The sequence below is a fragment of the Copidosoma floridanum genome, unplaced genomic scaffold (genome assembly GCF_036245765.1).
Source record: "Copidosoma floridanum isolate Cflo_tuat_1 unplaced genomic scaffold, Cflo_Japanese_pri ptg000030l, whole genome shotgun sequence".
Lineage (NCBI taxonomy): Eukaryota > Metazoa > Arthropoda > Insecta > Hymenoptera > Encyrtidae > Copidosoma > Copidosoma floridanum.
Window position 1 is genome coordinate 31,140,745 of NW_028321907.1, and position 24,542 is coordinate 31,165,286.

Sequence of the window (24,542 nt, forward strand, 5' to 3'; positions counted from 1 at the left end):
AAAAAAAAAAAAAAGTATATGTTTAGGAACCAAAAGCCGCAAAAAATAAAATTTTCAAATGCTTCGCGTTACGGTTATGACATTTTGGCATGTTTTTTAATTTTACGGCCACGTGACAAATTTTTTGTACTCGATCTAAATAATGCATTTAGGGAAAATTTGTTTGCATTGTTTAAAAAAGATCAAACTTGAAATAATTCAGTAAGTTGTTTTGGAACATAGGCTTTATAAAATATCGCTTTTTTTGTAAAATGACCCATATATTAATTTTTTTTTTGTAACAGTAAGTATGTCTTAAGTAATTTAATTTTTGTAAAAACATTTAAGTACATCTTGATACATTAGCGATGAACTCGTTGACAAGCACGGTGCCGTTGTTACGTCCGAATTTCTATAAGTGAAGGGCAAAACTCGAAGATTCGTTCTACAAACAAACAAACTAAATTTTTGTTATTCAAGAAACAGCCGTCGGCCTTAAGGCCTTATTTACTTTTACTAACGGTATACTTTTCTTGTAAATCATTGACTCGGCGTTGTGGTGTTAGATTTCACCGAGCGATATGTATGGAGTGGTGTACGCCGAGCTGGCATTGACCTATTGTTTGAGGTTATGTCTTATGTCATATAGTAGTAGCTTATCTTATTCGTCTTTTTATCTCACCTTCTTGTAAAGGTCTTTGTCATCCGTTGTCTATTTAATTTTTCCTTGATATTCAATATATTCATCAAGGTAAGATTTAAAACTATCTTTTGCTCCTGAAATACAAATACATAGTGAAGAAAGAAACTCCAACAGTATAGTAAATGTGATTCCTAGCCATATGATGATGAGACGAGCATCACTAGAATTCGTGGAGTGAGTTTGAAAATTACTCGTATCCATGTATGTGAATGATCGAGATAAAATAAATATAGATATAAATAATTTTTACAACTCCACACATACAATATCATATTGAAAAGCAAAAGAGACTTATATTGCATGCTCACATCTCGAAAAATTATATGTAGGAATAGAAAAAAAATGAAAGACATAATAAAATAGTTTTAAAAAATTGGTGATTTTAACTAAAAAAGCGTGCCAATTAGATAATGACGATAAAAAATCCAGTATAAAATAGAAGTGTAACGTCCGGAATTCTATAAGTAAAGGGCGCAACTCGCAGATTCGTTCTTCAAACAAATGAATTTAATTTTTGTTCGTCAGGAACCAGCCGTCAGCCCAAAAGCCTTGTTTTCTTTCACTTACAGTATACTTCTTTTAAATCGTTGACTCGGCGTTGGTGTTAGGTTTCACCGAGGGATATGTATGGAGTGGTCTACGCTGAGCTGGCGTTGACTTACTGTTAAAGTTTATGTCTTATGTCATACTTTAGTAGCTTATCTTATTCATCTTTTTATCAGACGTTCTTGTAAAGGTCTTTGTCATACGTTGTCTATTTAATTTTTCCTCGATATTTAATTAATTCGTTAAATTAGGAATTATGTGTCAATCAATTAGAATTATTAGATCTTAAAATGTTTCATATAATTAAGTAATTGGAATGTTTTTGAATTAAGAAATTCAGTTAATTCAACGACCAAGTTATGTATTATCTGATCATTTAATAAATTTAGAAAAGCCAGAAGTAGTTAATTTTACAAATAGTATAGATACTCAAGTTTCAGATTCGCATTTACAATGTTTATACAATTGATAGTTTTCTTAACTTAACTTATTTCTATGATTGGTGGCCAGCCGCTACATGTGCGTATGCAATCGCAAGATCTTACAAGGTTGACCGCAACGATTTTCATAATCCTACACGAGAGTACTTGTGGCGATAACAATAATTAGGCTTCTGCTTTGAACGTCAGAACCCACGTTGATGGTCCTTCCTTTCTTGATCCTCCTTGATTCACTTTTTAGGCGAGTTTGCAGCGACCTGGTTTGCTTGATCTTTTTTCACACAGCTTAGACATCGAACTAAGTTTTATATTTGCTTGAAATACACGCTTTCAACACGTAGCTTGATCACCGAACTAAGTCTAACATCTGCTTAAAAGGCGCAACAGAACTCACTCTCCAACCTTTATAGTTACTTTGAAGCGCTTGATGAAAGAGAAAAGGCAAATATTGTTATGTGCTAGGAGTTTTTATACTCTTGCGTTTAAAGAGGACGCGCCAGTTGTGGATCCGAACGACTAACCAGAGCTTAACCTAATTACTCTCGATTGACACGAGTACAGTCGTGTTGTAATAAATACGCTGTAATTGACGGTTAAAATTGCTGATCTCTCAGATTTTATTTAAAGCACAAGTTAATGTCAAAACTGTTTATGATATTTTTTGTGGACATACGCAATAAAGGACATTGAGAATGTTGATTATTCGCATTCTTGGATGTGCCACTGCCAATTGATGTCGTGAGATAAGCGCTTTATAAGAATGTTGGAGGTTGCACGCGTAGTTCAAGTTTTGCGATGGTAGCTTGTTTCAAAAGAAGTAAGTTATATGTCACGTGATTGCAGAAGCAGATGTATCGCTTTCTGTTTCGAGATAGCTGAGCTTTGGCTTTTTATAATTTCAAAATGAAACTCTGTGTTTTGAAGTTAAAAATATTAAGTCAATGACATGGGATGTCACGCCATATTTTTAACAATAATTAATGTACATACGAAAATTATGTAATACTCCTGACAAGAGTGTTCAATTACTGTTTTTGGTTAGATATTTGATGAATCAATAGTGACCTTGTACCAGCAAGTAGTCAAGAATGACTATTTCGTTCTGTCAAAAATAGGTCGTGCTGGTTTTTTACAATTTTCTGTACTCTTTTTGGTGTATTATGTTGCGTTATCAAAATTCAAGGCTCATTCGATCAACTTGATTAAGATTTATATACGTATTATAGTAAGTTATGGGATATCTTTTTAAATTTTAAAATACATTTTAATAAAATTGAAGAAATGACTATTGTAGTAACTACATTTTCTATTAGATTCTCAAAAACAATTGCTGTATTTCGATAATTTAATTAATTTTGATTGCGAAACCTTCTAAGGTTTTCTTCATTAAAGTTAACACTATTTCGTCATTTGATTCTGCCCAATTATTTATCTGGATTTTCTATTTCTCTCGTACGTCAACAGTCAAGTTATTATTGCCGTCTTCGATTTTTTTAATATAAGGACGGTTCAATAAATTTGCTAATTTATAGCGAAGCTTTGATCCATAGAAGTAAGTCTCGGTAAATTCCAGTGTTGTTACTCCATACGTAGTGTAGCCAGGAGCATGAGCAATACAATTACTGTTAATAACTTTTATTCCCGTACATTGTAATTTAATTATAGTTGATTGTGTAGTTAGAGGATTATTTTCGAACAATACTTGTGTTGTGGCAGTATTCTGTGTGAAGTATAACCACTATTTGGTGATTTATAATTTTATATAATAAATTTCTGTTGACTTATATAATGCTGTTCAACAACTTTTTAATTCTTCTATTGACGGGTTTATTGATAAAGAGAATAATTGATAAAATTTGGTCGTCAATATAAAATCTTTTTATCTTTAATTCAATTATTCAAAAATTTTTCGTCGGTGAGAAAATAGCTTCAAAGATTATTGCTTACGATCAGGTTACTATGTCATAGATCATGGCATAATTACTTCATTTTTTCCTACCTAGTAGTAAAAAACTATGCTAATCAACCTTCTATTACTACTGCGTTTGTCTTAGACAGGGCTTGCAGGCGTTTAAACCGTTACAGTTAAATCGTTCCAAGGTAGTGTATGCTCTTTTTTGTATGAATTAATATCATCACAAAAATATTTGATAGTTGTTTATTTTGTACCATTAATGGACGTTGATGTCCTTGTGATGTGCTTTTCACTGTACTGATAAACGTTTTGTAAGAATTTAGTATAAAAAATAAGGAATTTTAAAAAAAGTTAGTTTATTTCAATACTTCTATTGCATACTTAATTTTTCTATCATCATTATTGAATCGGCATGCATCTTCAGTCAATCTGTCCAATTTTTTTAGTACTCTTTTATTTTTTTAAATTCTATATGCATTTTTTTGAGATTTAATCATACACTACGTGTCTGTTTTGCTTCTATGATACTATTTGTGGAAAGTTGTAAAGATTACATTATTTATATTGGTATTTATTTGATCTCGATAATCCACATACATAGATACGAATAATTTTCAAACTCACCCCACGAATTCTAGTGATGCTCGTCTCATCATTATGTGGCTAGGAATAACATTTACTATACTGTTGGAGTTTCTTTCTTTTCTTTGTATTTGTATTTCAGGCGAAAAAAATCAATTTAAATCTTTGTATATTGATTAAGTTAAGCAAATCATATTATTCAACGTGTACCTAGGTATTTAATTCTTGCATTTATGATTTTCAAGTACGCTAGTACATTGTTTGAATACAGTATCTCGTTGTTTATGGTATAGTTCATTTTGATGTTTAATGCTACAGAAATCTAACGTATTTGTAACGTGCCATTCGGAACGAATTAGTCTGACTTCGATAGTGTACTCAGAATGTACACCTTGATTATTTACTAAAAGCATGTTGTAATGTGTTGCGGGTATATCTTTTTTCCTTTTAATAATACTGGCCTTAGCGTTTGCAGAAGCAACAGGGCAATGTTTTTAGTTAATATATTAATTGAAAATTTACAACAACAAAATTAATAATAGTCATTTTTTGAGGTTTTTATTTTATGTTGGTAGAAGGATTTAACTCTGTCAATATGTTTGCTGATTATCTTTCTATTTTTTGATTTTCATACAACGTTATAACTGTCATAAATTCCTATATTTTTTAAAATTCCGTTATAAAATATATCTAACTTTTCTTTCCGCGGTTTTTTGAGCACATAGACTGTTATTTTAACTTCCAAGTTTTGTGGCTTTGACTTATTGTCTTAACGTAATTTTGTATTTTGTCGTGATATTTCAAGTCTATTACAAGCCGTTTCTAGGACTGTACGCAGACAGCGGGCAAGGTCACTAGCATATGAGCTGTAGGTTTTTAGTTGGAAGTTGTCTGAAAGTGGATTTCGAGAATGTGCCTGTCTACCACAGACAAGTTTAAGAGGAGTAAAGTCTGTTGCTGAATAAACTGGAGTGTTGTACTCGTGCATTGCAAAGGGATCCATTTCATCCCAGCCATTTTTAATTTTAGCGGTAGTTCTAAGAAAATCGTTGAACATAACGTGGCTTTTCTCTAACAAATCATTAGATCGTAAATGGTATGTACTAGCGAGAGCTAAACGGAATCTGCATTTTTTAATACTTTTGGTAATACTTGATTATTGAAACTTTTTTATCTGTTACTGAGAATAATTTTTAGAATGTCAAACGTCGAAATAAAATATCTTGACAAAACATCGGCAATAGTTATATGTTTTCGTTTTTAAACTTTTTCTGCCCTTAAGACCTGAAGATGCGAGGGTCACGAAATAAGTAAAAATGTTCTAAATGCTTGAAAATTTAAATGAAAATTCATAATTTTCTTGCTGGATTATTGTGCTCCAGTTCCGAGAAATTTTTTTACTATTACTAGCATGGTAATGACAGGAGATTAAAACAAGACTCAACTTTTAATGATAACGAAATTATATTTTTACAAAATAAGTGTATTTAAGAAATTAGACCAAGAGCTTGCTACGAGGAAATATGAGTCTCAGAATAAAAGGTAAAAGGACTAAGCTTGAGATGACGACGAAGTGAGTCGTTTGAGCTGGCCTTGAAGAATAAAGTAAACTGAGTTAACTTTTTTCAGTCAATAAAATCGCCTTGACTCGAAGAGGACTTTCACTAACTTACAAACAACAATTCAGTGGCGATGAGGAGGCTGTCCTGATTATGAGGTAATGCGTTGCAAGCTTAACAAGATAGTTTTGTAGCGACTTTGACTATTAGAAGCAACTACGCGGAAGCGTTCTTCAAGTTCAAAGATCCGCGAGCTAGAAGAAGGAACCGAGACAAATGTCCGAGCTTTCCAGCAATGAGATTCGGTGCTCGAAGCCAGAAAGCTGAAGGAGTACCTATACTTGCAGAGTAAGTGGATTTCGAATTATCCGAATTAACTGTCAAGTTTATGTGCCCCCACTACACCAGACTCCCCGCGCCAACATTAAAGGGCGTGTTATGTCGATCATGACAGCCTTCTCTCCAAATAATAACTTTAAAGTGAACAAGTTATTGTCTACATATAAGGAATAGGAGCCAAAGTGAAGAAATTGGTAAGTAACAATTGCATTTTTAAAATGTGCTTAGTTTCAAATGTTCTTTCAGGAAAAGGGCCTACTGTATCTATATTAACTTTGTAAAATACTTCTGATGGTGTGTCTGTTATAACCATGGGTTCTCTCGTTTTTGTGAGGACTAATTTTGGCTCCTGACAAATTTCATATTTTCGTTTGTACTTAGCAATGTCGTAACACATTTCCTTTCAATAAAATTTTTTTGTCATTTGTTTTTGAGTTTTGATTATTCTTCTATGACCTCTGCGTCAGAACAAATTTTTACTGTAAGAGGACGGTGACGAAACTCTTCGTAAAAAATTGATGGCATTTCTCTTTTAGAAAAATTGTCAGTGAGTTTATCTTCTGTACAAATTCAAGAAGTATTTACTTCCCTTACTGATATAGTATTTGCAAGATCATAAAAGCATGTTTCTAAAATGCTAGGTTTCATTCCGTTATTAAAGTTTTTATTTACGACTAGTGATTACGAAATGTGTAGCAATTCCAGTTTTTTGTAGTGACAACGTCTACTAATTTTGGTTGAACATCTACTTTTTTTTTTTTTGATGTTACTTCTATATCTGAGTTTATTGTTTATTGATTTTAAATCCACAGTTTCTAAAAAAAAAGAGATGTAACTATCCTAGGTTTAAATTAGATTTGCGCGAGCACTAAGAAATTTGTAATATATTTGCTTTATAAGTTATACTAGATGAACTTCCAACGGGACTTATTTCTCTTGTTACTTTTTTGCTACTAGCAGAGTTCTAATTTTGTTGTGCAGATTTTAAGTCTGCTATATGGCTTGCTTGCAGGGAAATATTTTAATTCGAAATCTTCTTGGTATCGTAATCAGTTTTATTTTCTATATTTCTCTATTGAGATTGGTTGTCGTCTCTATCTTCGCTACTATTTTGTTTAATAGATAATAATGTTTTTCTGCGCATTTATTATCGGAGATTTGTAATTTATTTTTGGTAGGACCGTTCCTGTGTGGTTTAATTAGAGATTTTACTCTTACGGGATTCTCGTTTGCAATGAATTCATCCATTGTTTTATATATTTATTTATTTACTATACTAAGAGAGATTCCATTTTTAGGAGACGATGGAAGTGAATTTATTTGTTATTCGTTTAAGTGACTGCCGTCATGATTTTTGGTAGGGGATGAAGGTAAAGGTTGTATTCCTCCAAAAACGCTATTTTTTATATTTCAATTTTTTTATTGTAACTAACACACCATAATGAGTTTTGATTCCATTCTTTAATATATCTTTCACTGCCGCAATTTTTATTACTACCAGTATTGATTTTTGTAACGGGTAATTGCTCTTTACGGTTATTTGTATAGCTTTCTTGATCTTGTACAGAGCGTCGAAAAGTAAATTTAAATTTGGGTTTTATTGTAGTTAAATTTACATTTTTTCTGTCTGAAAAAGTAGAGTCTTTGTCTGGTTAAAATATTACAGATTTTTCATTAACGTCATTGGCTTGGGATGTACTGAGTTTGATTGGAATGGTAGTTCATATTTGTGAAATTCCTACGTGTTTTTCGATGTCACTGATTTCCAAAGTTTCGACACTTCAGTTTTCCATTATATTCTGAGGCTTTTTTTGCAGGCGCATTTATTAAACTTGTCATAATCAATCGTTTTTGTAATGATATTGGCGCTTTGGAGTGTGGGTCACTAAACTGTAGAGTAGACGTAGTGTCGGGTTTGGATGGCGACTCTTCTATTTCAGCTCTTGGAGTTTTTTTTCTTCGTTTTGCTTCCAAACTTTTCGCTATTGAAGGTGCATTTAATTCACTTTGTTAGCCTTTTATACTCTGAGGTACTGTCTAGGAAATTTAAGAAAAAAGTTCAAAATGTAGAATCGTGCAAAAAAATTGGATGCTAAATTTGAGCATATCAGACTGCACATGAATTTTTTCAAATTTTTTACCGGGTGAGTTTTTTGAGAGCATAATTAATTAATATTGACAGTTTAACACGGTCTCTAATGAGAGAACAAGGTTAAGTTGTGTTTTCATTAAAAATTTAGGGCACATTACAAATGTGTTGGATTCAACAAAAACGTTTTAATAGATACTTTAGTACAAAAGGAAAATGCTTAACAAAAAAATCATAAGTCCCAAGGCATTTTTTAAAAATGTAATCGATTACAGTTTTATAGTTTGAAGTTTGTAGAGTGCAAGAGGAAGTACACGGTAAAGGGAGAGCATCTGTGCAGGGAGGGGGGACTTCCCGTTCCTCACCTCTTCGAATAATACTCTCAAATCGCCTTTATAGTGTATCTCTAGGTTTATTTTTCCTCAATCTAGGTGCTCATTGTATACTTTTAATTGTATTGGAATAAGATTGATTGATTATTGACATATTTTGGTGAGCTATTGAAGTTTTAGTTTGTTTAGATTTTATAAGTAATAAACGAGCTTTGAATGATGTCTTTGCCTGAAGAATTATCTATATCACTTTCATCTTCATTTAATTCTATTGGTTTTGTTGATAAGGCGTCTGCTTTAGTATTTGATCGACTAGGTTTGTATGTATAAGTATAGCTAGTATTTCGAAGACTTCCTCTCCATCCATTCAGCCTACTCATAAAATCCTTGATAGATTCAATCCAAGATAATGGTTTATGATTACCGTCAATTGTAAATTTTCTGTTATGTACGTAATGTCGAAAATATTAGACTGCTACAACTACTGCTAAGCATTCTTTTTACGTTGTAGAATAGTTTCTTTCAGCCTTATTTAGAGTTTTTGATATATACGCAATTGAGCGGTCTTTTCCTGGTTCTCCTTGGCTTAATACTGCTCCAATAGCTGTATTAGATGCGTCTCTTGTTAATGTAAATGGCTCATTTAAATCGACGCAAGCTAACACAGGTGCTTTGCGTTTGATTTTTTGGTTTCGGAAATTTTTCAACAGGTTCTAATTTTTTTGAATCTGGTTTGACTCCGTAGTTTACTACTTTATGTCCTAAACAAATTACTTCGGGAATTAACAATTCACCTTTGTCAAGTTGTAATTTTAACTTTGATTTCGAAAGTTTTTCCAATAAATGAGTAATGTTTGTCACATAATCTTTTAAAGTTTTTAAACATACAATTATGTCATCAAGAAATAAAAATAGCTCTTTTCCTTGCAGTCCTGGTAAAATTACGTCCATTAATCGTTGAAATATTGCAGGTGTATTGCATAGTCCAAATGGCATTCCTACATACTCATAATGACCGTTAGGTGTGCTTAAAGCAGTTTTATGTCTATCTGTAGGGTCAACTTCTATTTGATGGAATCCACTGGCTAGACCAAAAACGGAGAAATAATTTGAGCCTCCGATTTGTTCTAATATTTTAGTAATGTTTGGTAGTGGATAAGAATCAGAGATGGTTTTTTTGTTTAGTTTACGGTAATTTACTACTAATCTGTATCTTTTTGTTCCATCAGGTCCTTGTTTCTTGGGTACTACCCAGAGAGGACTACTGTAAGGGCTTTTTTTTTTAGTGCCGTCTGCTAATAATTTTTCTATTTGAGTTTTAATTTCTTGGTGTAACGATAAGGGGTAGCGGTATTGTTTGACATAAACAGGACGGTCGTCTGTCGTAAGTATTTTATGTGTCATAATAGAAATACGAGGAGCCGGATCGCCTGGAATGTAAAATAAGCGAGTGTATTTTTTCACAATTTTTCTTATTTCTGATAGACTAGCTTTTGAGTGATAAGATCGTTTTAGCTCATCAATTGTAAATTTAATGCGATATTTTATGTCGTTTAAATCGTTGTCTTCGAAGCCAGTGTAAAAAAAGTTTTCAGATTTTGTAACATCAGAAAGCTTGAGTTCTTGTGCAGATATTTATTTCTATTTTTGTCAGCTTATCTCTTGTGTTTATAACTATTGTATAACAATGACCTTGTTTGCAATCTACTACCGCCTCGCCTATATACACCTCAGGTTCGGTAATAAGTCTACGAAGATAAGCATGGCTAGTGATCTTGCTTTTAGTCGGTAATTTAATAGCTACCCTTGATCTAGGTGGTAAATTGTAACTTCTGTTTTTATTTACGTAACATCCTTAAGAATTATAATAAATAGTATCGCGTGTAAGTGTGGAAATTGGATCTTCGTCTTTAAATGGAAAAATACATTTTTTTTAATGTGATTCAAAATTTTGTATGGTCTTAAGGCTTAAAGGTTCCTCACATTTTGTAATTAATTTTGTAAAGTTCATTTTATTATCTCAGTATACAAACTGTATAGGGTTAATAAGCCTGCTTTTTCCTATCAATGCATTTAATCCGTAATCGATTTTAGCGTTATCTTGCATAAAAACGGATCTGCTAAAATATATACATTATTTATCGGCAATTCTGGACTCATAACTTAAAACTTGTGAACTGTATCAAATAAATTTACCGCAACAGTCCCCAGAAAGTATATTTGCTGTGCAGCTATTTCTTCTTATTCAATTGTATTATTACAAATAATTTCTGTCCCGTTCTTTTATGCGTTATAACTAACGACATTTACTTCTACGCCTGAATCTAATATAAAAATTTTCGTATCTCTCCAAAACGGTTCGCAATGTAACTTAACCAACGTAACTTAACTGCTGGTAAATTTTCTGTTTTTTTCACTCGAGAGGGTCTGTAGATTTCATTGCCATTATTAATTTCAGACGCGTGATCAGATTCAAACTCGCAGACACGTCCAAACGGCGAGTCTCGTTCTCGTTTTTTGGAGAGTTAGGAAGAGAGTCTCGGTATCGTTCATTATTGTTATTTTGACATTGCGTTTGGTTGTGGTTCTGAAATAGGGGTTGTTAATGGTAAGGATAGCCTTGAGTATAAGGATTAGGTTAATATATTCTTATAAATAACCTTTGGGGGGGGGGTAGGCGGCTTCGAACAGAAAGGGAGAGTTGAGGCTGGCCAGAGTCGTCTTCGATGGTATCAATCAGCAGTCGAGAACGAGCAGCAGTAAGCACCCTGTGTCAGAAGCTCTAAGCGTGGAAAGATAGCGCAATTATGCTGGATTGGGGTTTATATTGGGTTATTACAGTAGTTGGACAACAGCACCACGTAGTGTAGATAATGATGGCGAGAGTGGGTAGAGTAAGAGGTAATACACTTAGTTTAACGTGGTTTTATGCATAAGTATTTTATTCAAATTAATTAGCACTATTGTCACTGCCGTAGCTCAGGTCTCGTCGAATGAGCGAGAACCTAGCTTTGGCTTGAGATCAGGTGATCCGGGAGGATCATTTTAAGAAGTCGCGCAGCCCTTCTTACATGCTACAAGCAACTTTTTTACTTGTGATGCTCACCACAAACTAGAAGTTGCCACCTAGCAAGCGGTAGGAGGTACTATCAAGCACAAGATTTGAAATTGAAACTGCGCGCGACATTTTAAAAACCAAATTTATTTAAAATGATTGAAATGAGTAAATAGTAATTATTTTAATAACTAATAATTAATAAAATAATACTCCGGACGAGAACAACATGTATGTGTAGTAAGTATCCAGGGTAGTGGTAGTATACGGCTTGGTGGCGGAGTGATTGATCGACGTTAAGATGTGTAGCTGAGTTCGGAATGTACAATTTTCAGACCATCCTCGTCGAATTTAGATTGAGTCATCTTGACATTATTTTTATTGTAAGTGTGTGGAAGATAATTTTTACTGTAGGTTAATGGGTCATTAAAACTGACGTATTTTTTTTATGGTCAAACTGAGTATGTACAGAAAAAGGAAATTTGGTAACGTTTGGTACAGAAGACTTAGAAGTCTAAATTTTGTTTTAGATATTTTTTTAACTGATCGATTGAAGCTAAGGTAGAATCTTTAAAGCTTTCTCGAGATTTGCCTTTAAGTTGAGAAAGAACTGTGTGAAGGTACATGGGTTCTTGAGCAGTAGTTATTAGGGTTGTTCATTTTCTACGTCTTGTAAAAAGTCTTTTAAGGGAATCGAATTTTCGTCATAAAAGAATATTTGTTGAGATGCTTGATTTATGCACATTAATGAATTAGTCGCATTTAATCTTTGTAAAACATTTAAAAACTGTTAAAAAATTGAATCGTCTAGCAAAGAGCGTATTCCACTATTTCGGAGTACTTTTTTTCTGATTTATTCGTTTATTAATTATTTAAATGGTTATTTTTTTTAACGAAACTACGATTGCCCATTTGTTATGACTATCTTTTTTTTAGAGTCTGTTCTCAACCATTTTGTTCTAATGTCATTCTTAGGTCTTTCAGGGTTCAGCTCATGAGCGTTGTTAGTTTTTTTCAATTGGGTAAAAGTCTTTATTTCAATGATACAGATAATTTTAATTAATGTATTTTTATACTTAAGCCATTAAAAAATTATTGATTTTTTTAACTATATTAAATTGGGTCACTTTAACAAAGTTGGGTACTAATTACATTACTGATAAATAACTTACCTGTATCACTGATTGATGTTACTACTGATTCGATTTTGTCTAATGCTTCGTGCAGTAATTTTCAGTAGTTTCTTAAACTATACGAGTGAGTTCGTGGCGAGTATGATGTTGCGCTTTCTGCCTTCTCTGCTATTCGGCGGGCCTCCTTCGTTGTACCTCGCTCCTGAGCGTAGTCTGATACTATTGATGTTCTTGAAATGCTCCCGAGTTGCCTCAGCCAACACGTAATGCCTTACGTTTATAAGGTACTCGCGAGTTGTGGGAGTCAAGAGTAGACTTAAACTTTAGAGGACAGATAATTGACGTAAAAATAGCGATTTTTCCTCTTGGTGATGAGTTTTGATAGCGTCAGAGCGAGTAAAAGAGGCCTTTAACTAATGAGCGATGCTCTTGCAGACTGCGTTGACGGCAAAACAGTAGGCTTGCACGATGTTTTGCGTTATGATTTTATGTATTAGGAAATAACAATACAACAGTACCAATTATTTTTTGTTGACAAGTGTGATTAAGATTTTGGAATCAGTGATAAAGCAAGCCTGGATTAGCAATAATAAAAAAACCAAATACAAGTTAAAGTGTGACAATTAATGCGCAAGTAAACTTTTCATTTATACATACAATTCAATTCATGCATTCATACACGTAACGTACAATTTAAATACATACATGCATTCCTATACCGAGGCTGGTTTCATTATATTTCAGCATTTTATGAAATATTCAGCTTGAAGCTAATACATGCATACACGTATAAGTGACGTATAGGCCTCGTATATGCACAATACGTCTTGTATGAATTTGAAGGATGAATTGCATTTTTACTCATAGTATGATTAGTCTCTATTAATTCAGTATGTAACATATGTTAGTTGAATGCGTATATATTTTTGAATAAATTTATCTAATTCAATACATGTATTTTATTTTTTCTTTATAAAATTTTCTAATTAACACGCGTTCTGACTTTACACAAAAAAATTTAAATTTGAACGTTGGTGCGAGTAATGTGCGCATAGTACACTAAACAAATGTTAGAGCGCGGTCATCGGTCATCAAAAAATGAAAAACCTTTTACAGAAAAGAATAACAAGGGGATGAAAGGCCCTAAATGACCCCAGAAAAGCAATTCCTCTTTTAGCTCAGACCCGTTCAACGGCGTTACCTAGTCAAGACAAATATACATATATATATATATATATACGCAAGGTAAATAATTTTTGGGATATCTATTGGGAGATTAACACTTCTGTGTATACTCCAATAGTGGAGTCAGTCACTCTTGTAGATATGAAACGCATGTACATAGGGTGAAAGTAATGTGGGAGAGCCATCGGAAGCTGTGCTTACGAACCCCCAGAGACCTAAACAAGCGACATCTACCAAGAATTTACTCAAGTTGCTCTCACCTTGTGCTGTCTATCTGTTTGATCATAGGAGCATATCATTGAGAAAAGCTTAAAAATTCAAATTCAAAAACTTTGGAATTCAATTATCTATGAAGTATTCTAGTTCATTAAGTATATTTAGTAGTGCGTATAGATTGAAAAGCGATTTCTTATTCTACATAGTGTTAACTACTGAATACATATTCCATATTAATTTAACTTTTGTGTGCGCTGATTTCGAGATAATTTTTCCCCTTTTAGGTGATTGCGAGTTTTTTTGTAAATATTTAAAACTTTAGATTAATTAAATATTTATAAAAAAAATGTAATTGAGTTACTTATTTATATATATTTGTTTTTACTGACGGCTGCTTATTCAAGTTAAGGAGGTATGGAAATTCAACAATATTATTAAATTAATATTTTCATTACTCAATAAAGTACTAACCTTGAACAATGGTTGTATAAATTGCAGGAATTCCAAGACTGTTCGATAAAAATATAAAGTTTCTCTTATTTTATCTTACAAATTAAATCGACTACTAAAATTATTTAATTTTGCTCTGGGCAACGAACCCACCCTTGGACAAGTAGTTGACTTGAGCAACTACGTGTTGGACCTTAATTCCTTAGTTTTTGCGGTATTAACATATATCAGTCGTCGTCTTGGTACCGCGATTACACAAATAGAAAAGAGGTGTTGCACTTTGCATTTACATGATAAAAATAATTGCCAGCATTGTTGCATGTATTTGCGCTCCTTTTACCTCTTTGAACTTTTTCCCCTTTAATTGTAATGAACGCCTTTTAGTCAAAAACATAACTTTAATCACGAATGGCAAAATTGTAAAAGAATATAACGTAATGAAAATTGTTTCTTCTTTTATATAGTGCTACATAATTTTCTCAATTTTCGAAAATTTTAAAAAGTATGACAAATTTGTATAAACAAATATTTGTTTATTTTAAGAGTTACGAATTAATAATCAGTAAAATATTAAGTAAATAAATATTTAATAATTGCATGTACTGAACAGATTTTTTTAACCCTAAGAGTTAGATCCTTGTAGCCTATTATCTAAGGAACAAAATAGGCCCAAAATTAGGTGGATGGAGTAGGAATTCATAAAAACTAGGAATTTTAGCCGTTTTTAAGCTTTCTAAAAGAAAGTAAATTGAATCTTATTGCAATTTGTATAAAATGGTTGATGATGTTTGCCGCCATCTTGGATTCAACGTTTCGAACTTGGCTATTTGACCCCAGATTCGTAATCAGCGATCCATAATCACCTTGTAAACGAAACTTGACATAAATCGGTTGATTTTTAATAAATTTTGTCATCATCTTGGATCCGCCATCTTGAATTTTGCTGATTTGACCCCAAATTCATGATCAGCAACCTAAAAAGCGCCTGAATACTAAATTTGGTACAAATCGGTATTTTTTTAAATTTTGGCCGCCATCTTAAATCCGCCATCTTGAATTTTGCTGACTTGACCCTTAATTCGTGATCAGCGACCTAAAAAGCACTTAAATACTAAATTTGGTACAAATCAGTTGATTTTTGATAATTTTTGCAGCCATCTTAGATCCGCCATCTTGAATTTGGCTAATTGAACGCTGTATTAGTGATCAGCGACTTGAAAAATCTCTGAGTACCAAATTTGGTCCTAAATTCATTCATTTTTACCACATTTTTATGTACCCTAAGTAATCGGACTACCGAAATTAAACATATATATATAAATGTATACATATCGAATTTTCCAACCTCTGAGAGTAACGGATCTTTGAAGCCTATCATCTTACGAACAAAATAAGACCAAAATCAGGAGGATAGGGTGAAAATCCAGCGGAAGCAAGAATTTTGACCGCTTTTTGGGCTTTCTGGACCACTGTGCGCCGGGGTGGTATGCCGTCAGTGTAAGACCCCTTCACCCGACCTAAGCTGCAAGCGGTATGGTCTTCGGCAAGGTTACGCATACCGTAGAGGGGAGTAGTAGTAAAAGCAGTAGTAACAGTAGTAGTAGTAGTAGTAGTAGTAGTAGTAGTAGTAGTAGTAGTAGTAGTAGTAGTAGTAGTAGTAGTAGTAGTAGTAGTAGTAGTAGTAGTAGTAGTAGTAGTAGTAGCAGTAGTTGTTATTGTTATTGTTGTTGTTGTTATCGTGAAATGAAGCCCCTTGAGATCCATACATTACCTGAAAAATCCACCATAGATTTTATAAGAATCTTGGGTACTTATCCTATTGAAAAAGCCTGAAATAAAATCTTGATATTCCTTGATGGTATTTAAATAGTACATACACTCTGTTTTAATCGCTTCATTTTAGATTAATTTTTTTAAATCGTAAAAAAAGTATTTTTTCTAAATAATCAGAACCTTTTATGTTAATTGCATGAAATTATGTTTAAGAAGCAACATTATTAAAAAATTAGAGAATGCATAACAATGCAACTTACAAAAACTTTCAAGAAAAAACTATTGTGGAAGGTTGCATAATTCCTGCGAATAGTATAAAATCATCATTTACAGTTTTCTTTCATACATACTTTTTAATAAAACACGCAAATATTTTATTTCTCAATCAACATTGAAATTTTTTTTTTTAATATTCCTTTAAAACTTGTATTTTTTGAGTTTTTTTCGTATTCTTGTTTAATCATCAAGGGTATCTGCTAATGTTGCAACCTCTTTCTAACATTTTTATGTAAGGATTTTCTTTTTTTAAAGTAAACTGTTGTATCTTCATCATTGCTGTCTTCAGAAAAAAGTTTAGTTACAATTTTTTCTTTAAAATCGTGTTTTTGAAAGGGCTTTGTTTCAGGTATTGTTGAAATATGAGCTTCCTTTGATTTTGGTAGTTCCAGATCGACTCTAGACACTTTTCTGAAAAAAATGTAAGATTATATGGAAATCTCATGAATTGATACAATATTTTTTAATAAATAAAGATTATATACAGAATCAAATAAGAATACAATGCAGAAATACAAAATTAAGAATATGGATATAATTATTTATAATAAATCATTGACATGCCTTATAACTTTTAATTATTCATCTTGATTTAAAGTATATTTTTATGACAGTAATTATTAAATTCAATAACTAGTCTTTTTTCTTCTCTCTTACTCCTTATATATTTAATTAAAGTTTGACAACTGAAAAGCCAAGTATTAAGTGCCAATTTTTAATTCGTTTTTACAAAGAACAAACATAAAATATTTGTTACATAAAAAATAATATCTAGTACACACACTTTATACAGGGTAGTTGCATCAAGCATTTGCAGCAACAATATAAAATTCTCAATCCTTAACCAGCATACTACTACTAGTGCGACATATAGTGAATTTCGGATCTTAATAATAAAAATATGACGATGTCTCCTAAATTCTAAAAGTTGACAAGCTGAGGATGTAAGTACAGAAAATAGCATGGAATAAATAAGATACGTTAATTAGAAAATTTTTTTTATCAATTTATAATTTACATATTTTTGAAGCATATTTTTTCTTACAGCGCAACACATTCTTGATTCTACATTTCCACAGCACGGTGTCAGTTGGAATTTGAAAAAGAATAAAGCCATGATAAAACCAACCAATGCCAATTCAACAGTCAGAGCCTCTTTTTATCACCATCAAAAATTCTTACGTATTATTAATTTTCTGTTATTATTTAAATAAAGGTAAGATAGGAATCAGTGCAGTGAAATCGTGATATAGTCACACAGGTATATTTAGCTTCGAAAGAAGATCAAACTCTAATTATTTAAGTGTGTGATTAAAGATTTGCCATCTCACCATTAGGAACCTTCTTAAACCATCAAAAATGCGTACTGTCCATTACCTGGAATTTTTATGATTTTAATACTCTTCTGAGTTATGAAAAAGACAGAACAATTCCAATACTCCAGTACAAGGTAGTTGAATTTTTTGCACAGCTCTATTTTTTAATTTCAAGTTGCTTATTCTCTATCAAAAACCCTATCTTTAGGTGGTAATATTGTTTGCGAATTGGCTCAAACGAGTCAGTAAAATTTTAATGTGTTTTGGTGTCTAAGATGTGGGTACTGGTTTAAATATCCAGGCAATAGTATAATTTCTGGTAAGTGGAGCTTATCATGGATCTGCTGAAACGTCAAACAAAATTTTTAATTTTTTCCCGGATGGCATGAACTCATTCTTGCAAGTTCTACTGACGATTTAAACAGAAGTTAATTATCAGAATGACGCTGTACACTTTCCAGTCTCTGGTTTAACGGTAGCTTACTATGAAATAAAACAAAACCATATTTGAAGGAGTACCTGTTGTTTAACAGTTGGAGTAAAAAATAAGAATAAATAATAGTTGAACCAAACAATATACTAATAAGTTCAGACTTAATCACTAAAATTGATAATTAAACTGCTTAATTCAAGCAACTTCAATAAATGTAATTATAATGCTTCAAACTAGTAATCTCAAACTTTATATAGCTCCTCAAGCTTTGAAAGTAATAGTTTCCAGCTAGCTATATGTCAATATATTTGACATTCCTTGGAGCAATCAACACAGTTATGCACTATTATGATATTTGTTCATTATCTCTTCGTCTCAATGAAAGCTTAAAGTTACCTAAACCTTGTAGCGTACGTGCCAAAGACTCTGAAGAAAATAAACTAGCATAAGTCCTTAAGTACTAAAAGGTGTTGTAGAAAAAAATTAAGAAGCTGCTTAACATTTCCAAATGAATAAAAATCACGTATTCTAAAGCAATGATGCATTTACACTTCACAAGATATTAAAAATAAACATTTTGTACTCAAAACAACACTAAACTTCGTATTTTAAATGTTTTGTGGTATAAAAAGAATTTCTAATTATAATTTAACGCATTTCTTCAGATAGATCTTAAAAAGTACTTTAAAAGTTAGTCCCCACAGATACATATTTTATTCTAAAGTCAATAACTTCACTTTTATATCTCAACTTTGTGAAAAACTGAGAGTATATACATTTATCCCCAACTACGTGAATGAATCATACCTTAAAGCTTTAGATTATGAATATATGCATCAAAATCGGTCGGATCAAATCCTTATAATGTAAAAAAGTATTTTTAATCAAGAAACAATAGACAGGAAAATAATGTGATTGTTGTGACAGTCAAATGTGTAAATGTATGAACATTAATACAACAGTTGCAAAGCAGCTACTATGTCTCGGGTTTTTTTTTTTTTTTTTTCTTTTTTTTCGTATGTTAAGATTAGCAAGGTTTGTGGTCAGGTAAGTAATTTAAAAAGTTTTTAATTTTCTAGACTTGCATAAGCTATGGCATGTGAATGATTTAAAATTACAAATAAAACCAAAAAAATTCTATAAAACGTTTCACTTATAGATGGTAAACAATTCTGAATTTAACGTTGACGTTTGACGTTGTAGGAATAACTATAAAAGTCATGTTAAACTGCAAAGAAAAGTTGAATACAGTTCAAAAATATTTTTTCACCAAAAATGTTATAAATAGTATAAAAGAAAACGTTTGTATAAATAATATTTAAATTAAAAAATGTTGTTTTTTATAGTATTTTTAAAATTTTAACATTTTTGTACATTCAAGATGTTTTCTTAAAACAAAACTTTTTATTACACCCATATCTTTTTACTCACTACATGATCTCCCGTTATGCATTTAACGTATCAATAAAGACAATATTCATCATGTAAAACGATAAATGACAGTAAAATTTGCAGAATATATAACTTAAGAAATTATATAAAGACATGAGCCATTTTAATTAAAAAGTAAATCAAGCATGTACAAAACAATATGGAGGTGAGTAAGAGCATAAGCATAGTTTTTTGATACATATATATTCATAAATTAGATGTCAGTGAAAATTTTTTTTCTCATTTAAAGATTTTATTCTGTACAGAATTTTTTCCTTCGCATTTTTGAAGAAACTGTTCGGAATCCATACAGTTTATTTGATCAAATAATAAGCTGTAAAAAGTGAAAAAAATATGATTATGCTGAAAAGTAGCATGCATTTCTTATACCTTGAAATACTTGTTGACCCTAAAGGGCCGTTGATTTGCAGGTTTTCCGTATAATCTACATAAGGCGCTATTTTTTTTAACTGTCAAGATTTCAAACTCACCAAAAATATATAACTAAAAAATTTTTTTCTTTTATTTCACAACTTAATTACCAGAGCAACAAAGTCCTGGAGCTTAATTTGTACACTTTTTACTGCTAAAACAAATGCAAATACATATTCTATCTATTTAAAAATCTGACAGATTTGAGAAATTACTGTGATGGTTATAATAAGAAGCTGATCTCTCACTCAATAAATCTTTATTTGGCAATTTTGATGCTGCTGATTCAATCTCGATAAATGTTCCGCGTCAGTTTCTCCACGCCTAAAATTGTAAACATTGAAAGTATTTGAAGATTTTCTCCCAATTCGCCCTCTAGCGACCTTTGGCACGGTTAAGATTTTTATTAGCCCTAAGGGCTGTTTTTGTCAACTTTGTTGAGTTCTAATATATTTTTTGGCAAGGTAGTTCGACGACCAATAGCTCTAAAAAGGACCGATGAGCTTCGTTAGTAAGCTCTTTTTTGACTGAAGTTTATAGCAAATATGACTGCCTCTTTACCACAGGTTAATATTTTCTGGCCTGTTACTGTAGCACCGGACTGATCAGGGGGAAAATCACAACGTTTGAAGCGTTAAAGCTACTTAAAGAGCTTTTTTCCAACGTCTCCTGGTATTACGCTGGAGACGTTGGTGTCTAAAGCACCTTCTTTTTTTGCAGACTCGATTGTTTTGGTGTTCTAAGGTGGGGAGATTGGTTCGTGATGCTTGCCCGTTGGAGACTTTCCTGTTTGCTAAAGTTTATTTTTCCTTGATAGCTGTTAGATTCACCCAGCGCAGACCTTGGAGAGCATCGGTGATTTTTGGTTGAATGCGTATAGAGCTGAGAAAGTAGTTTAATGTAGGGTCGTCAGTCGCCGGGATTCCCAGCCTTGCAACGAACAACTACGCTCTTGACGTCTGCCAGTGAATGACTGACTTGGCTCAATAGTGGCCGGCTTTATACAGTATTTTAGTCAATGAATCGTTGCCAGAAATGGTAGTAAAAATGTATTTGTTGGCAAGGTAGTTTAACCTGAGGTGGCCCTTAAAAAAACCGTTGAGATTTATAGTTAAGTAGGGAATAGAAATACTTACAAAAATGGCCTGTGGTAAAACTTCCAATCATTTCTTATTTTTCTTGATGATGGAGAGCTGGCTGCGGGTAACTTGACCTTTACCCTCGGAGATTGTGCTGGAAGGAGGTACGTCACTGATAAAAGAAAATCTTATTTTTGAGTCGTTCCCGGGATAACCAACCACTCATCGTTAGTCGGGAAAGTGGGTCTGGAGAATACCTTTTCTGTGGGTATGCCGTTGGGACAACCACTGAGAAGGAGGCCGTTGTGGCTGCCCGAACTCCTCAGAGTTGTTTTCCCTGGCTTGCTGTTGTAGCAAAATCTGTTCTGATAGCCCTAGGACGATTGGAAGAAAGGCCACGAGATCCTAAAACGCTAGAGCAGATTGCGCTTTGGCTAAACACGTCTCCTAGTATTTCGCCAAAGACGTTAGCATTTAGAACACCTTTTTATTAGTGACACCATTTAAGTGGTTCAGGATGAAGTTCACCGTAAGTCGCTTGTCCATTAGAGAACAGTATTATTGGTAGTCATGATACCCAGCTGCATAACTCACAACTTTGTTCTTGATACAAAACCAGTAAAAAACTGTGGTATTTGGTACTTTGCTCGGGGATATAATTACCAGACTTACTCAATTCTATTACAGGTAGCTCCTATTTAACTTCTACGCTACCTAGCGAATTCTACTGAACTGAAGTGAAAAGTTAGTGTATTTTTCCAAAACTTTGAGCTCATTTATTTTTATTGTTTATAATGTTTTCAATATAAAAATTATACTTAAACCGTCTAGGAAGTGTTAATCATCAGTATGCAAAATTTAAGCAATATCGGTTGAGTAGTGTTTGCGGTTAGCGATTACAACGGTTTTAGTGAGATATATCATATCAGCATTGAGTAAGATTTGCTTAGGGTTCACATAACAAAGCTCATCTGAAATTAAGATAACATTCTTAATCCTAATTGATGGAATCCGACGGTAAGCAAGCGTCATTCACGAAAAGCCTAGCTGTTTCTTAGTTTATTTTATAAATAAATTATTTTATGGGAAAGTAACAATAGTGATGAGTAGCTTAGATATTTATTAGTTCTTTTAATTAATAAATTATTCCTTGGGTTAGCAAGCAATGGCGATAAGAGCTCAGCTATTTATAAGTTCATGTAGTTGGGAGTTGATTTTTTTTTATTTTTTGGAAATCTCCTTATAGTTTGGCTGAATATTGCCGGAGTATAGACAGTTGCTAAGGCTATATCGGTTGCTAGAGGCCGATGAGTATTTTAATGGGTGCGCATTGCCGCTCATAGCAGTTGGAGATTGAAGCACTGAAAACTAGAAGGTAGTAGAAAAAACCAATGACCACAGGGATTGGCATCCCCAAGGCCACTTGAAATTTTGGTGCCTAATTAAATTTGTTCTATTTTTGATGGCTACGTAATAAAGGGCCAAAGGGCAATAAGAGGTCCGTGACAGTGCTGAGCAAATTTTTTTTTATTGGAATTAAACTATGGTGCGATTTAGGATAAGTGTGCGAATGAGACATGTTTGATTTGAAAACGAAGAAACTTAAAAAAATATAAATGTACGACAAAATTTTCTTTTCCTTCTAATTAATTAGCCACGACGTTAATATGATTAGGTTTGTTAGTCACAAAAGCGTATAATAATTCAGCAATTTTTTTTGATTAGGCGAATACTTGTCGAAGGTGACAGGGACATTTTTTTAACATGGTTTTAAGAACAATTTACAATATTAATTCCAAGTAGTAATATTAACGTAAAATTATGCTAAGATTTTATCGCAGATTTATGTTTATACGGCAATCATTTTTTTGAGAACGGGTTAAAATTTGTAATCAAACTCGGAGTGAAAAGAATTTTCTTCGTTCTTTGTTTTGCCTAGTTACTACTACCAATGACTTACTATAATTATTCAAATTATTTATATAATGAACCTCACGCATCTTGAGATTTAATGATGCATACATCCAGGAGCATTTTGTTCAATTGCTATTAAAAAATTCATATTTTTATTGAGTTTATGCCTCTACAATTCATCTCTGCATTAGTTTGGTCCTCTGTCACATTATAACAGCTTTGTATTCATGTAGCTTTATGTATCGCCCAAAAACAATTATTGAAATGAATTAATCATTAATGAATTATTAATGAATTGTTCAAAAAATAAAAAAATAAAAAAAGTCATTACGTAGGTGAGCAAGTGACGGCAATGAGAAGCTCAGCTATTACCTAGTTTATGTAATAAAAAAATTATTTATTCACCGAGAATGCGCAGGCGATAAGTTCAGCTATTTATAAGTTTTATTGATAAATCAATCATTCATTGGGCGAGCAAGTGCTGATAACTAGTCCAGCTATTAATTAGTTTATTTCGTAAATAAATTATTTATTGAGGAAGCAGGCAATGGCAATGAGTAGCTCGACTGTTTTTTAGTCTTTTAAAATAAATGAAAATGTTCTTGGGCAAGCAAGTGACGGCGATAAGTAGCTTTATTATTCATGAGTTTATTTGACAAACATATTAATTTTTAAGCAAAAAGGCAATGTTAAAAAGTAGCTGATCTATCAACTAGTTTAATCAACAAATAATTTATTTTTATTAGGTCAGTGAGAAACGGCTATGAGTAGCTCAGCTATTTAATGATTTATTTAATAGATGAATTAATTATTGGGGGTAAGTGATCCCGATAAGTAACTTGACTATTTATTAGTTTCTTATAATACATATAATAGTTCTTGGAGAAGCAAAAGACGGCATCGAGCAGCTTGGCTATCAATTAATTTATTTAACAAATAAACTGTTTTTTTGACAAGAAAAAAATGGCTGTAAGTAGCTTAGTTATTTATCAGTATATTTATTAAATAAATTATTTTCTCAGCAAGCAAGCAACGGCGTAGAGTAGCTTAGCTGTTTATGAGCTTATTTGATAATTAAATCATTATTAGGTGAGCAAGAGGCGGTGATAGGTAGAGCAGCTAATTTTTAGTTTGTGTAATAGATACATAAGTATTCATGTAAGCAAGCGTCGCAATAAATAGAATCACCAGACTTTGTAACTGTATAAGTGATATCTTTAAGCCCCAGTTAAGGTTTTCAAATCAAATGTTTAAATTCTTACACTACTTTTTCTAAGTTTTGGGAGGACCTAAAAAGTTAGAGTCATATAAGCTTCATTTCTTTTTTTTTTTTTTTAATCTTAGTTGATTTACAATCAGTTGTTT

The 24,542-nt window shown here is 32.4% G+C and overlaps 1 protein-coding gene across 1 annotated transcript in view; it reads right to left on the reverse strand.

Annotated features, from left to right (window-relative positions):
- Positions 1 to 16,736: 16,736 nt before the first annotated feature.
- Positions 16,737 to 24,542, reverse strand: part of LOC106640133 (uncharacterized) — a 263,376-nt gene continuing 255,570 nt past the window's right edge. The window contains exon 6 of the mRNA XM_089596750.1: positions 16,737 to 16,983. Coding sequence (XP_089452876.1) covers positions 16,773 to 16,983 — 211 coding nt within the window. The 3' untranslated portion in view covers positions 16,737 to 16,772. The remainder of the gene's footprint in view (positions 16,984 to 24,542) is intronic.